Source organism: Rhinopithecus bieti, unplaced genomic scaffold, assembly GCF_001698545.2.
Source record: "Rhinopithecus bieti isolate Rb0 unplaced genomic scaffold, ASM169854v2 scaffold_21412, whole genome shotgun sequence".
NCBI classification, from domain to species: Eukaryota; Metazoa; Chordata; class Mammalia; order Primates; family Cercopithecidae; genus Rhinopithecus; species Rhinopithecus bieti.
This window is the reverse complement of record NW_016811643.1, coordinates 2076634-2091285: the sequence shown is the minus strand read 5'-3', so window position 1 is coordinate 2091285 and position 14652 is coordinate 2076634. Positions and strand designations below refer to the sequence as shown.

General features: G+C 51.3%; 2 protein-coding genes across 5 annotated transcripts in view; one reads left to right on the top strand and one right to left on the bottom strand.

Annotated features, from left to right (window-relative positions):
• CHRNA10 (cholinergic receptor nicotinic alpha 10 subunit) overlaps nt 1-2999 on the top strand; it is a 6386-nt gene extending 3387 nt beyond the window's left edge. Inside the window, exons 4-5 of the mRNA XM_017894395.1 lie at nt 825-1357; nt 2027-2999. Coding sequence (XP_017749884.1) covers nt 825-1357; nt 2027-2484 — 991 coding nt within the window. The 3' untranslated portion in view covers nt 2485-2999. The remainder of the gene's footprint in view (nt 1-824; nt 1358-2026) is intronic.
• Nucleotides 3000-3532: 533 nt separating this feature from the next.
• Nucleotides 3533-14652, bottom strand: part of ART1 (ADP-ribosyltransferase 1) — a 13825-nt gene continuing 2705 nt past the window's right edge. Inside the window, exons 2-6 of one of the 4 annotated variants that reach the window (XM_017894387.1) lie at nt 12657-12824; nt 9055-9190; nt 7976-8756; nt 6936-6977; nt 3533-4507 (exon numbers count right to left, since the gene is read on the bottom strand). In XM_017894387.1, the coding sequence (XP_017749876.1) occupies nt 4410-4507; nt 6936-6977; nt 7976-8756; nt 9055-9117 (984 nt within the window). In that variant the 5' untranslated portion in view covers nt 9118-9190; nt 12657-12824 and the 3' untranslated portion in view covers nt 3533-4409. The remainder of the gene's footprint in view (nt 4508-6935; nt 6978-7975; nt 8757-9054; nt 9191-12656; nt 12825-14652) is intronic. The other 3 variants (XM_017894388.1, XM_017894386.1, XM_017894385.1) reach the window with 3 other exon arrangements.

Below are 14652 nucleotides of genomic sequence, written 5' to 3'. Positions count from 1 at the left end.
TTAACGAAAGAAAAACAAGCAGAAGTTTATTTATTTATTTATTTATTTATTTATTTATTTATTTATATTTATTTGAGACGCAGTCTCCCAGGCTGGAGTGCAGTGGCGCCATCTCCGCTCACTATAAGCTCCGCATCCCGGGTTCACGCCATTCTCCTGCCTCAGCCTCCCAAGTAACTGGGACTATAGGCGCCCACCTCCACGCCTGGCTAATTTTTTTGTATTTTTAGTAGAGACAGGGTTTCACCGTGTTAGCCAGGTTGGTCTCAATCTCCTGACCTCGTGATCCACCCGCCTTGGCCTCCCAAAGTGCTGGGATTACAGGCGTGAGCCACTGCGCCCGGCCACAAGCAGAAGTTTATTAAACTGCTGTACCTATCACGGGAGAGGCCTTAGTTCAAAAGTATTTCTCTCTGAAGGCAGTGGCTTAGAGGCCTTGCTTAAATAGAAATTCAAGAAAGAGCCAGTAAGTTGTAAATAGTGGCAAGACAAAGGAGAGCAGTTCCAGCCTTTAAAAGGCAGGAAAACGTGGGAAGAGGGTAAAATCTGTTCCCAGATTCCTCTGGCACCTACTGGTGCCCTTTGGATAAGCAAGTGCTGTCTCCAGCAAGGAAGGGCTGGTGTCCTGCCATCAGGCCAGCAGATGTTGGGGCCAGGTGCTCCCCTGCGTCGTGAGTGTCTCGAACTTAATAAGCCTCAATATTCTGGGGAGAAGTTTTGATTTCTTTCAGACCCTGGGGGTCTGCCCTGGGCTCCCGGCCTCCGGGGCTGCTTCTCGGGCTGGACAGCCTGGGTGAGCCAAGCCCCGCTCCGCCTGCCCGCAGGGCGGACGCGCAGCAGCCAGGCTCGGCCAGCACCAACGTGGTCCTGCGCCACGATGGCGCCGTGCGCTGGGACGCACCGGCCATCACGCGCAGCTCGTGCCGCGTGGACGTGGCGGCCTTCCCGTTCGACGCCCAGCGCTGTGGCCTGACGTTCGGCTCCTGGACTCACGGCGGGCACCAACTGGATGTGCGGCCGCGCGGCGCTGCCGCCAGCCTGGCGGACTTCGTGGAGAACGTGGAGTGGCGCGTGCTGGGTATGCCGGCGCGGCGGCGCGTGCTCACCTACGGCTGCTGCTCAGAGCCCTACCCCGACGTCACCTTCACGCTGCTGCTGCACCGCCGCGCCGCCGCCTACGTGTGCAACCTGCTGCTGCCCTGCGTGCTCATCTCGCTGCTTGCGCCGCTCGCCTTCCACCTGCCCGCCGACTCGGGCGAGAAGGTGTCGTTGGGCATCACCGTGCTGCTGGCGCTCACCGTCTTCCAGCTGCTGCTGGCTGAGAGCATGCCGCCGGCCGAGAGCGTGCCGCTCATCGGTGAGCAGCGGAGGTGCGGGGGGGACCTGATGATGCGCCGGGCCCCCCCAGGGCGGGGCCGCCACAGGGCCTGGGTCGGCCGAACGGCCCGCTTCAGAGAGTGAGGCGGGGGAGTCCTGGGAACGTCCCCTAATTTTGAGACTGAGGGGAAAGGGTTAGCTCCTTCCAGGGAGAACACCCCTCACGACTGGGTCTTGATGGTGGAACATCAGTATCCCCAGATCCTAATAATAGGCAAAATCTGTCGACTGCTCGCTGTGTGCCAGACACTCCCCTAAGCACTTGACCTTTATTAACTCAGGTAAACATCACCACAAACCTAGGAAGTAGGTCCTCTGGTTATCCCGTTTGTACAAAAAGGATTCGTTATCTTGCCCCAGCTCATGCCCATCGTTATTTGAGAGTGGAACTGTCCTGGATTGTGTATGAGTGCAGCTTCCAGCAGTGAGGGGAGCAATTAGAGAGCAGTAGCTTCTGATGACCCACGTGTAGGAATGAAGGATGGGGAGAACTCGGCCCTTACCTCCTTCCTGCTTCCATCCATGGGGCTTGGAGGGTCTGGAGAGCCTCATGGTGGGCTTATTTCCATTTGTGTAGAGGTGACTGGGAAGCTCAGGATCCACAGGCTTTTTGTTTTGAGTCCCAATTGGCTTTCTCTCTCTCTTGCAGGGAAGTACTACATGGCCACTATGACCATGGTCACATTCTCAACAGCACTCACTATCCTTATCATGAACCTGCATTACTGTGGTCCCAGTGCCCGCCCAGTGCCAGCCTGGGCTAGGGCCCTCCTGCTGGGACACCTGGCACAGAGCCTGTGCGTGCAGGAAAGAGGGGAGCCCTGTGGGCAGTCCAGGCCACCTGAGTTATCCCCTAGCCCCCAGTCTCCCGAAGGAGAGGCTGGCCCCCCAGCGGGCCCTTGCCACGAGCCACGATGTCTGTGCCGCCAGGAAGCCCTACTGCACCATGTAGCCACCATTGCCAATACCTTCCGCAGCCACCGAGCTGCGCAGCGCTGCCATGAGGACTGGAAGCGCCTGGCCCGTGTGATGGACCGCTTCTTCCTGGGCATCTTCTTCTCCATGGCCCTGGTCATGAGCCTCCTGGTGCTGGTGCAGGCCCTGTGAGGGGTAGGACTAAGTCACAGGGATCTGCTGCAGCCACAGCTCCTCCAGAAAAGGACAGCCATGGCCAAGTAGTTGCTGGTCTTTAAGCCAGCCAGTCTCTCCCCACTGCTCCTAAGACCCTGGGACACTTGACTTCACAATCCACAAGGAAGCACTCATTGTCTACACACCCTAACTAACAGAAATCCAGAGCCTGCACTCCCCTAATTCCAAAAAAAAAGGAACTCTACAAAGGCCAAGATCACAGAGTACAGTCTTGGAGGGACAGAATTGTTTGTGCTGGGTACTAGAGCTTTCACTGGGGAGTGTGCAGGTTATTATGAGAAACTGAACTGAACTGCTGCGTTTCCTGTCTTCCTTCCTAGGTGGCTTCTTTGCAGGGCCTTGGCTCTTACCTTTCCCTTCCGAGGGGCTCAGGGAAAAGGATCGGGGATTCTCAGTTGAGTTTCCAGAGCAGGAGGCCCTACAGACATTTGGCCCCAAATCCCCGACTCAATAAAGTAAGCGTGTACCTAGCACCTCCTCGATGCCCTGTATTACCCTTGAGGTCTGTGGTAGTGGAAACTGGGGGTCCAGGTCTGTCTGTACTTCAGGTCTGTCTCATGGCCGCTGGTGCAAGTCCAAGTCCAAGTGCAAAGCCTGAGAACCTGAAGTTCTAATGTCCAATGGTAAGAGAAGGATGTCCCAGCTCCAGGAAAGAGCATGAATTTGCCTTTCTCCTACTTTTTTGTCTTCTCCATGCCCTCCCACATTGAGAGTGGAACTTGCCACTCAGTCCATCAACTCACACGCCAGTCTCCTGCTGAAAACCCTCACAGACACATCCAGAAATAATGCTTTCCCAGCTGTCCATGTATCGCTGGTGTCCATGGTGGTGGGTTATCAGAACTTATTAATGTCACTGTCACTAAAGTTGGTATATAACCCCCCACTGCTAAATATGACGCACTTAAAAAAAAAAAAGAACTTAGGCAACCTAGGGAGACCCTGTCGCTACAAAAAACACAAAAATTAGTCAGGTGTGGTGGCACATATCTGTAGTCCCAGCTACTTGGGAGGCTGAGGTGGGAGGATCTCTTGAGCCCAGGAGTTTGAGGCTACAGTGAGCCATGATGAGAGGAGCCTCAGGACTCATGGATTAGAGCAGAAGTTACATCTGTGCTGACAAAAGAATGGGATTTGACTGAGGTGCTGATGGAGGACTAGAGCTCTCTCTTCCATCTCTCCTTCTCTCTGTGTGCTGGAGTTAGGCACCGTCCACCCCATTCTCACACTCGGACACTGAGAGCTTGACAGTGTCCAAGGCAGGGGCAGTGCAGGGACCAGCCATTCACAGGTATTTGTTCCTTTCTGAGTTTCACACATTTCCTGGCACTACCTCTGTGCCTCTGACCCAGTCCCTTCCCTCAGGAAGCTCGCCGTCTGACATGGCAGACAGACATGGACATGTGGTATATGGAAGCATTCAGGGCTCTGTGGAAGCATAGAGGCAGGGTCACTACCCCAGTTGGGTGGGAGAGGTCACAGAAGGCTTCCTGGAGGAGTGAACAGGAGCTTTCCAGATGGACATGTGAGGCATCTGAGTAACACCAACAGGTATCACTGCGAAGTGCTTTCCTCTCCAGTCACCCCCCAAATCAGCTGAAGTCTTTCTATCTCCAAGTGAGTTGCTGCCTGTCTTGAAGTACCCCCCACATCGCCGGCCCAACTCTTTATTCAGAGTCTCACTCCTAGAGCCCTGGGTAAGGTTCAGTCCCCAAATTGTCTCCTGTTTCTCCACCAGCAGGTCTGGCAGCTACCAGAGAAGGTCCCAGAGTTCCCTGCAGATGGGGTTGCCAGGAATCTTGGTTACACTGAAAGCACACATTGCCAACATCCTCAGGATGGGCAGAGGCAGCAGGTGAGGCTGTCCCGTGTCTCATGCATCAAAGGAGGCCTGGACTGTCTGGAAAGGCCCTCACCACGAGGAACCAGAGCAGCAGCAGCAGAGACCAAACTGCAGAGAGGGGGCTCTCACCCATGGCTGCAGGGAAAACAGGCAGAGAGGTTTTGGGAGAGAGAGAGAAAAAGAGGTATTTAGGAGCACAGGAGCAAAGTGGGGACACACAGATACAAGGTGGAGAGATTGGCAGAGTGAGCTGGACAGACTGATATACAAAATTGCCGCAGGCAACAGAGATAAAGATCAAGTTTAGGGAGGAGCTGGTCCAATGGTAATGGGTTATCAGAACTTACTAACACTAGTGTCACTAAAGTTGATGTACAATGCCTCCACTGCTAAATTTGACTGCTTTAAAAAATTTTAGGCAGCCTGGGCAACATAGGGAGACCCCTTCTCTACAAAAAATACAAAAAGTAGCCAGGCGTGGTGGCATATATCTGTAGTCCAAGCTACTTGGGAGACTGAGGTGGGGGGATCACTTGAGCCCAAGAGTTTGAGGCTACAGTGAGCCGTAGTGGTGCCACTGCACTCCAACCTGGGTGACAGAGTGAAAAAAAATTTTTTTTAATAAAGAATTTAGGAAGGTAGACAGACGAGGAGACCAATTAGAGTCCCAGTATCTCTTCCAGAGGTCATTGTGTCTAACTTAACTGCTTTCTATTGCCACAAATAAGGTACTTCAGAGTGGGATGTAACATGGATTTAAGATCAGAGTGGGATCTACTGTGGCTGAACTTGGCTCCTTTGCCCAAACCCTGGTAGGAGAGGTGCAGGGTGGACTAGGAGGAGAAATCCTAAACTTTTCCAGTTACTGGAATTATATCATCAAAACTCAAAGATACCTGGGAGGCTGGAAACTTGGCTTCTGGTCCTGGCTCTGCCATGAACTCACTGTCACCTTGAGCAAATAATTTCTCTCTGGGTCTCACTTGACCATATAAAGTGGGTAATGCCTCCTGTTCTGCCTCCTTCCCATGGATTACTGTGCAGTAAAGATGAGATGGGATGGGATGGGATGGGATGAGATGGGATGGGATGGGATGGGATGGGATGGGATGGGATGGGATGATGTCTGGGGAGGGATGGAAACCATCCTGGTGTGGTGGTTCAAAGTTTGGCTCTAGAGCCAGGCTCTCTGGACTCCACTTCTTAGTAGCTGGGTGGCACAGGGCTGGTTGCTTCTCCTCTTAGCACCTTTGATGTTTTGTTTTGTTTTGTTTTGTTTTGTTTTGTTTTGGGACAGAGTTTCACTCTTGTTGCCCAGGCTGGAGTGCAGTGGCACAATCTTGGCTCACAGCAACCTCCGCCTCCTAGGTTCAAGAGATTCTCCTGCCTCAGCCTCCCAAGTAGCTGAGATTACAGGCATGCAGAACAGAGGTGATGACCGTACCATTGGGGTGTGGTGAGAATGAATGGCATGATTTTGTGCTGGAGTGGATCAGAGGAAGCTGGGGGGTCCTTCCTGCCCACTCACAGAGTTCTGAAGGACAGAGGAGTTCTAAAGGCTTGGGGAGGAGCTGCTGTTTCTTCCCTGGAAATGGCCCATTCCCACCTAGAGACATGGTGGCTTGGGTAGGCCTTGGCACACCAAGTGTCTGAGGGAAGAGAAGAGTCACAGCTGGAGATCATCTGGTCCAATTTGCTTATTATACACACTGAGAAACTGAGGCACAGAGAAAGAATGGGTTGGTCATAGAGAAAGAGCAGAGCCTGGACTAGAGCCCAGGCCTCCAGCACCCAAAGCTTGACCTCATGGCCTTCAAAGGTGGGTTTGAGGGAGCCCTGAGGGCAGTAACAGAGACAGTGGGTTCTGCACTGGGAGGCAGAGAAGGACCAAAGGAGGACTTTGTGGAGAGCAGCCCTTCTGTCCCTCACTTCACTGCAGCCTGAATCTCTCAGGGGCCTGATCAGTGGCCTTTTCCTGCAAAGCACAGGTAGACCCAGGCTGGAGAGCAGGTGTCTCTGCTCCCCCAACCATCTGCTCTCCCACACACTCATCTCCTGGCTAAGGCTGGCAACCCCCAAGGTGCCACTTCAGTGAGTGCACTTTTTTAATGATTATTATTAATGAGGTTGTTTCCTTATAAAAGATCCAGGTGGGCCGGGCACAGTGGCTCACGTCTGTAATCCCAGCACTTTGGGAGGCCAAGGTGGCTGGATCCCCTGAGGTCAGGAGTTCGAGGCCAGCCTGGCCAACATGGTGGGCAGGGAGACAGCAGTTGGGTGCTGTGCCCCTAAGGTCCAGCTCAGGCTGTGGTCTCTACTAAAAATACAAAAAATTAGCCAGGCGTGGTGGCATGCGCCTGTAATCCCAACTGTAATCAAGAGGCTGAGGCAGGAGAATGGCTTGAACCTGGGAAGTGGAGGCTGCAGTGAGCTGAGATCATGCCATTGCACTCCAGCCTGGGCAACAAGAGTGAAAACTCCGTCTCAAAAAAAAAAAAAAAAAAAAGATCCAGGTGATGGGGCCAGGGATGAACTGAGTCCCACAGGTGCCTGCAGCCCTTACCTGAATTATCCAGATGACAAGGCCCAGACTTGCACTTCTTGTCTATAGAAAAGAAACAGTAAAGAATGAAAGGCTCAGGAGCTCTCAGGACAGAAAGGGACCTCAGAGCCCTGGTGGTCCCTCCCTGACTTGTTCTAGGAGAAGTTGGTACATTTCCCCCTAATTCTGCTCTTTCATGGTGGAACATCCTTGACTAGGTTTGTCTCGACCCATGAGAAACAGGGCCAGAAGGGAGTGGGCCATCAAAGCCAGGGTCTACTCTGGGGCACTCCTGCTCCCTGGGCCTGTAACTTTGCCTTCCTGCCACACTCACCTCTCCCTCTTCCATGCCTCGCCCCAGACTGGTTTGTGTTCTTTGCATGCCCTCCTCACCTTATGTCAACTCATGCATGCTCCTGTTGCTGTCCAAGATAGGAAGTGAAGTCCTTAGCCCTTCAGAAATTAAGAACCTGGGCCCATCCCGGTGGTTCTTCTTCTGGCCTGTGCTGGGGACATGGACAGGAGGAGCATCCACCACTTCCCGACCACAGCATGAGTGTGACCTTAGGGGCACAGCACCCAGCTGCTGTCTCCCTGCCCCCACCACCCCACCCAGCACAGAATTCCTCTTCCAGCTCATAAATGCACTCTTCTCAGAAACTGAGGTTGGGGCTCCTACTCATTTCTGGCAACAGCTATCTAGGTGTCAATAATCTGGCTGGAAAATAATTCCCTTCCAGCCTCTGACCAGGAGAAAAGCCCGACCAGGCCTGCTTGCCTGCCCAAATGGCCAGAGACCCTTCCCTTGGCCAGGAAACCTTTCCAGCCACCCACCAGGCAAGTGGCCAACTATGGCTTAGATCCCTTCAAGGGCAGTAAGTGCACCCCTCCAAAGGTTATGTCTCCCCTTAGATGGAAGGGGTTGGGAGCTGGTGGATATGACTGGTTGTATTTATGTATCCCTAGGACACAGGAGATAGGGGCTTGGGTTTGCCAAAGTCCCTGGTGGATGTGGAAGGCCCACCTTCTGCACAGGTGCTGACTGGCGCTTGCCATCCTACCTTTGATGTACTCGCAGTTGTAGGTGCTGTGCTTGCCCAGGGCCTGGAGGTAGATGCGGGCAGGGCCCTGGGCTGGTCTGCTGGCATTGATCACTTGGAAGGTCTCGAAGGGGGGGATCAGCACCTCTTCCTCTCCAGGGAAGAAGGAGTAGCCCTTGATAGGGGCCCCGAGGCAGGTCCAGATGCCAAAGAAGGTGTCCTCACCAAACTGCTGGGCTGCAGCATTCTTCAGGGAGGCGGAAGCAAAGCCCCCCAGCCTCACAGTGGCCCCAGGCCCTGCTGGCCGGAAGTGCAGGCCATGCACACCTCGGAACACCTGGTGGCACCGGGGTGGACGCTGGCCCCTGCCCAGGAGCTGCAGGGCCTCGGTCAGCAGGAAATGGAGTGTCTTGAAGGAGAAGTGATAGAGGTAGTGGGCCCGGGAGCGACCTGCCTCACGCACGGCTGCATTGAACTCCTTGTGCAGGGGGCTGTTGGCTGTGTAGGCCAGGAGGGCCACCCCATGCTCATCGCGGAAGCCCAGGGGTGGCGGAGGTGGACGAGTAGGGCTGAGACTCCACTCCGGCCCCCAGGCCTGGCGCTCCTGCCATTGGCTGCTTGCCAGTGTCCAGCCGTCTGCATACACCTTGTTGGCCTGGAACTCCGTGTGGTTGAGATCTGGAAGAGCAGCTGTCATGGCAGCAGCACAGCCAGCGTACTGGTCATCAAAGGAAGCCAGGGCCATGTCCAGCGGCATCTCTTGAGAGAAGAGGTCTCGTCGTGTGATGGGGTGGCTCTGGGCCTGAGGGGGCAGGAGCAGCAGGGACTGAGAGGATAGGCCCCTGGGAGAATGAGTCCCCTGCCATCCAGCTCTCCCCTCCACTGAGAAAGGCAGGAAGGGCCCCAAACACATCTGGTGGGGAAGGGGATTGGGAACCTTTGGCTGTAATTTCCCCAAGACTAGCATCTGGGGCTGTCCCCTTGGGCTGAGTGATCCCCAAGGGAAGCATCAGGCACTCTTTCCTCTCTCCTTCCAGGGTTCAGAAGAAGCTGATGGCTCAGTTCCCTGCTGGAGTGGGAACAGTGGGGGATGCCCATACCTGAAGTGCTTCCATGAGGCCCACAGACACAAGAAGCAGAGACATCATAGCAGGCATCTGCATGCTGGTGACCCTGGGCCAGTTGCTGTCTCTCTTTGAGTCTCAGTTTCTTCATCTGGAAAATTGCAGTGTTAATCTGTATAGTTTAATAAACATGAATTGACACTTAGTCTGTGCCATTCCTAGTGCTTGGCACTGAGAGTCACAAGACAGACATGGAGGCTCAGAAGAGAGAGGACCTTCTCAGAAGAGAGAGGACCTTTCTTGCTGGAAGGAACATGCAGGAGTGACGTGAACAGGGTCTTGCAGGATGAACAAGAGACTAAAATGTCAGCAAGTGGAGACTAGGAGATAAAAGACTGGTGTTTGGGGTGGGAAAGGACTTTTGTGCAGCAGGAATGGAAAAAGCAAATGTATTGGAGGTGGGAACTGAGGATGTAAAGAGGGAAAGACATGTCATCTAGGCTGGCAGAGCTCGCAGGGTAGGAACGTTGGGAAGATGGGCCAGTCATGAAGGGACTTGACAGCCATGGTGAGAGAGCTGGGCTTCACCTCACAGGGGTTGTGGGGTTGGGACAGGGGCAGATCCAGGAGTGTTCGGCTGGTGGGGCCTTAGCAGGACTCCAGGGACAGACTTAGAGCAGGGCTTGGTCCACTGGTTGCCCCCACTCCCTGCAGTCCTCTTGTGGAATGAGCCTTCCATGCTTCCAGGTGGGGACAGATATAAACCCCGGGTGCTGGGGAAAGAGGGGATCAGAAAAGCAGGAGAGGACAGAGGATAATGGTTTCCCCAAAGCAAGCAGCATGAACCACAAGCCTTCCACACCCTCCCTGTTGGGGGACAGGTGGAGTGCCTGAAGTGGCTCCAAGAAGAGGGTGTCCAGGCATTGGGTCTGGATTGAAACTGGCAGTTTCCTTTTTTTTTCTTTTCTTTTCTTTTTTCTTTTTTTCTGAGACCAAGTCTCACTCTGTTGCCCAGGCTGGAGTGCAGTGGCGTGATGTTGGCTCACTGCAACCTCCACCTCCCGAGTCCAAGTGATTCTTTTGCCTCAGCCTCTGGAGTAGCTGGGACTACAAGTGCCTGCCTCCATGCCCAGCTAATTTTGGTATTCTTAGTAGAGACAGGGTTTCACCATGCTGGCCAGGATGGTCTCAAACTCCTGACCTCAGGTGATCCGCCCACCTTGGCCTCCCAAAGTGTTGGGATCACAGGCATGAGCCACCGCGCTGGCCCTATTGTCATTTTTTTAAGAACTAAAAGGAAACATGCTTACACATACACACTTTATTACCTTTTTTCCTCAGGAAAAAAATATCATGAACTTCCTTCCATGTCAGTACATACATATCTCCCTTGCTCACATAATGGCAGCTTGGTTTATCTCACGGTATAAACCATAATTAACCATTTCATACTTATGAACACTTAGGTTTTTTTCCTAATTTTAAAATATTATACATAATACTACAGTGAATATTTAGGTATATAAATCCTTGTCTACTTGTGTGCATGTTTTTATAGGAAAGATTTTGAGAAGTAAAATGAGATTTAAAGAATATGAGTATTTTTTATTTTGATAGAAACTGCCACCCCACCAACAATGGATGAGAGTGCCCTTTATTCCACATCTTTGCCAGTGCTGAATATGATTGATCTCTTTTTAATTTCCATTTAACTGGTAGGCAAAATGGTATCTACTTTTTTTGTTTGTTTGAGGCAGGGTCTTGCTCTGTTGTCCAGGCTGGAGTGCAGTGGCATGATCATAGCTCACTTCAGCCTTGACCTTCTGAGCTCAATCGATCCTCCTGCCTCAGCCTCCTGAGTAGCTGGGTCTACAGGCACACAACACGATGCCTGGCTTATTTTTATATTTTTTGTAGAGATGGGGTTTTGCCATGATGCCCAGGCTGATCTCGAATTTCTGGGCTCAAGCAATCCACCCACCTTGGCCTCCCAGCATGCTGGGATTACAGGCATGAGTCAAAGCTTCCAGCCTCTGTTTTCTTTCTGTACACAAATGGTAATATAGTCAATGGGCCTTTATCTTTTGGAATCTGATAAAAGCTGAAACTTCCCTTTAGAAAATGAATATATGCGCCTTCAAACAAATGTTACATAAATATCAGGGTGGTTATGCTTCTGCCCCCAATCTCATTTAGGTTAAGTGTCGCTGCTTTATCATCTCTGGCTCTGGGGAGACCTAAGTTTGGATAGTTCAGTGACTCTAAGACACTGGGATTCTATGTGTCTATAATCTTCAAATCTAAGATCCTGTAATTGCCAATACACAATTTAAATGTGAAGTATGAGCTTCTCTGGGCAATGGAGTTAGGAGTAGTTTTTACCAAATTCCACATGTCCAAAATGGAGCTCATTAGCTTCTCCCCCTCAAAAGCTGCTTACTCATTTATTCAACAATTTTTTTTTTTTTTTTTTTTTTTTTGGTCTAGCATCTGTAGCACGTCAGGTACTAAGGATAAAATTATGAACAACAGCCAAGCGTGGCGGCTCCAGCCTGTAATCCCAGCACTTTGGGAGACTGAGGCGGGAGGATTACTTGAGCCCAGGAGTTTGAAACCAGCCTGGGCAACATAGTGAGACACCATCGCTACTAAAAATAAAAAAATACGTCCGGGCATGGGAGGCCAAGGTAGGCGTATCACCTGGGGTCAGGAGTTCAAGACCAGCCTGGCCAACGTGGTGAAACCCCATCTCTACAAAAATACAAAAATTAACTGGGCATGATGGCAGGTGCCTGTAATCCCAGCTACTCGGGAGGCTGAGGCAGGAGAATAGCTTGAACCCAGGAGGCAAAGGTTGCAGTGAGCCAAGATCGCGCCATTGCACTCCAGCCTGGGCGACACAGTGAGACTCCGTCTCAAAAATTAAAATACATACATACATACATACATACATACATACATACGCCAGGCTACAGGTGTGGTGGTGCATATCTGTAGTCCCAACAACTTGGCAGGCTGAAGGTAGGAGGATTGCTTGAGTCCAGGAGGTTAAGGCTGCAGTGAGCTATGAAAACCCACTTCCCTGGGCCGGGCGCGGTGGCTCACCCCTCTAATTCCAGCACTTTGGGAGGCCAAGGCGGGTGGATCACCTGAGGTCAGGAGTTTGAAACCAGACTGGCCAACATAGTGAAACCTTGTCTCTACTAAAAATGCAAAAAATTAGCTGGGCATGGTGTTGTGCGGAAGCTGAGGCCGGAGAATCTCTTGAACTTGGGAGGCGGAGATTGCAGTGAGCGGAGATCGCACCATTGCTCTCCAGCCTGGGCGACAAGAGTGAAACTCTGTCTCAAAAAAAAAAAAAAGACTTGAGTTCTTGTCTGTGGTCTCTTGAAGTTCACCAAGGAGGCTAGAGCTGCTGTTACTAGTTGCTCACTTTCCTGTGTGTAGAATCCAGTCATGGGCTCAGGTGGGGCTTTTTCTCACTCTATGCACCCCAAGAGAGGAACACATGCCCCAGGACTGGTGCCCTAAGGCCTTGACCATTGTGATTGGCTCATGGATGGACACATGACCCAAGAAGGCCAATCAGAGGCCTTCCTGCGAGTTGATCTAAGGATTCAGGGTAAAAGAGAGTGTACCTGACCCTGTGGTTTCCTCAGCCCATCTTCGGGAAGAAGCCCATCTTCCCGGACACCGTCTTCGAGTCCACATGCAGGTGCAGTGGATAGTTCTCACGCAGGCTGTCAGCCTCCCACTTCTAGGGCTCACATTTTTCTGTGTCACATTTTCTTCATCACCCTGGGAGCCTGTTTTTTTGCAAGCACAGGGCAGGCCAAAAGTATAGGGGATTTAATGTTCCCAAGGGCAGCCTTCAACCAATGAGGTCTGGAAGTCAGACTTCCTGTCCCATAGAGGGTCCCCGGTGGGACTAGTTGATCACAGTGGTAATAGGCTTTTAATTGGCTGCTTTTCTCTTCTCTATCTGACTTTGCCACTCCCTGACTTGTATTTCTTGGGATCACTTTATAAAGAAGCTCACTGCACCCATGTACTTGTCTATGGGTCTGCTTTTGGGGGAAGGAAATTGAGAGTCTTTTCTTTGGAAGATTCTTTTTTAGTCTGGACCCCCAGAATGAACACATGAGGAACAGGCCTGAGCCCGGCCCAGAGCGAGGAAGACCCCAGCTGAGCCAGACCAGCGGCCTGAGCAGAGCTGCCCAACCAAGTCCAGTTTAGATAAGCCACTTGCCGTCAACCCGAAGACCATGAGCCTGGGAGTAAATGTTTTTTGTTGTTGTTGTTTTGTTTTTTTTGAGACGGAGTCTCGCTCTGTCACCCAGGCTGGAGGGCAGTGGCCCGATCTCAGCTCACTGCAAGTTCCCCCTCCCGGGTTTACACCATTCTCCTGCCTCAGCCTCCCGAGTAGCTGGGACTACAGGCGCCCACCACCATGCCCAGCTAATTTTTTGTATTTTTAGTAGAGATGGGGTTTCACTGTGTTAGCCAGGATGGTCTCGATCTCCTGACCTCGTGATCCGCCCGTCTCGGCCTCCCAAAGTGCTGGGATTATAGGCTTGAGCCACCGCGCCCGGCCAGGAGTAAATGTTTGTTTGCCACTGAGATTTTGTGGCACACGGCAAAATGGTTATGCAACAAAAGCCCGCTGGGCCAGCTGTATCTCTCATTGCGTCTCTGCAACTCGGTTTCTGTCTGCATCTGCTCTACAGTAAACAAGATAGATCAGAGGCTTGCGGGGAGGAGAGGCTTGAAGGCAGACTGAGGACATGGAATCAGAGGACCTAAGAGAATGGCAGTGAGGACAGACAGAGTTAGGAGATAGACTTTACAAGACTTGATGTTCTGTGAGAGAGGGAAAAATCAAGGATGACACCCAGGTTTCCATTCTTTAAACTAGAAACACAGAGGAGAAGTGGAGTAGACTTAAAAAAAAAAATGAACCCCCCTTTTATTGCCCATCTTCTTCCACCATTCTTACATGACTAGAGTGTCCTGCTCCAACACAGCCCTGTGAAACTTTACTTTTTTTTGTTTCAGCCTCATTGAAGTATAATTGGTATACAAAAAACTGCACATAATTAATATATACAATTTGGTGAGTTTGGAACTAAGTATACACTCATGTTACCATTACCACAATCAAGGGAATAAACATGTTCATCACCTCCAAGTTTCTGTGTATCCCTTTATTTTCATTTTATTTATTTTATATATATATATATATATATATTTATTTATTTATTTATTTATTTATTTATTTTGAGACAGGGTCTCACTCTGTCGCCCAGGCTGGAGTGCAGTGGCACGATCTCATCTCACTTCAACCTCTGCCTCCTGAGAATCAAGCGATTCTCCCACCTCAGCTTGCCGAGTAGCTGGTACTACAGGTGCCCACAACCACGCCAGCTGATTTTTGTATTTAGTTGAGAAGGGATTTCGCCATGTTGACTAGGCCAGGCTGGTCTTGAACTCCTGACCTCAGGTGATCCATCCACCTAGGCCTTTCAAAGTGCTGGGATTACAAGTGTGAGCCACCGCACCCAGCCTTGTGTTTTTTGTTTGTTTGTTTGTTTGTTTGTTTTGCTTTGTTTTTTTTTTTTTTTTTTTTTTTTTTTT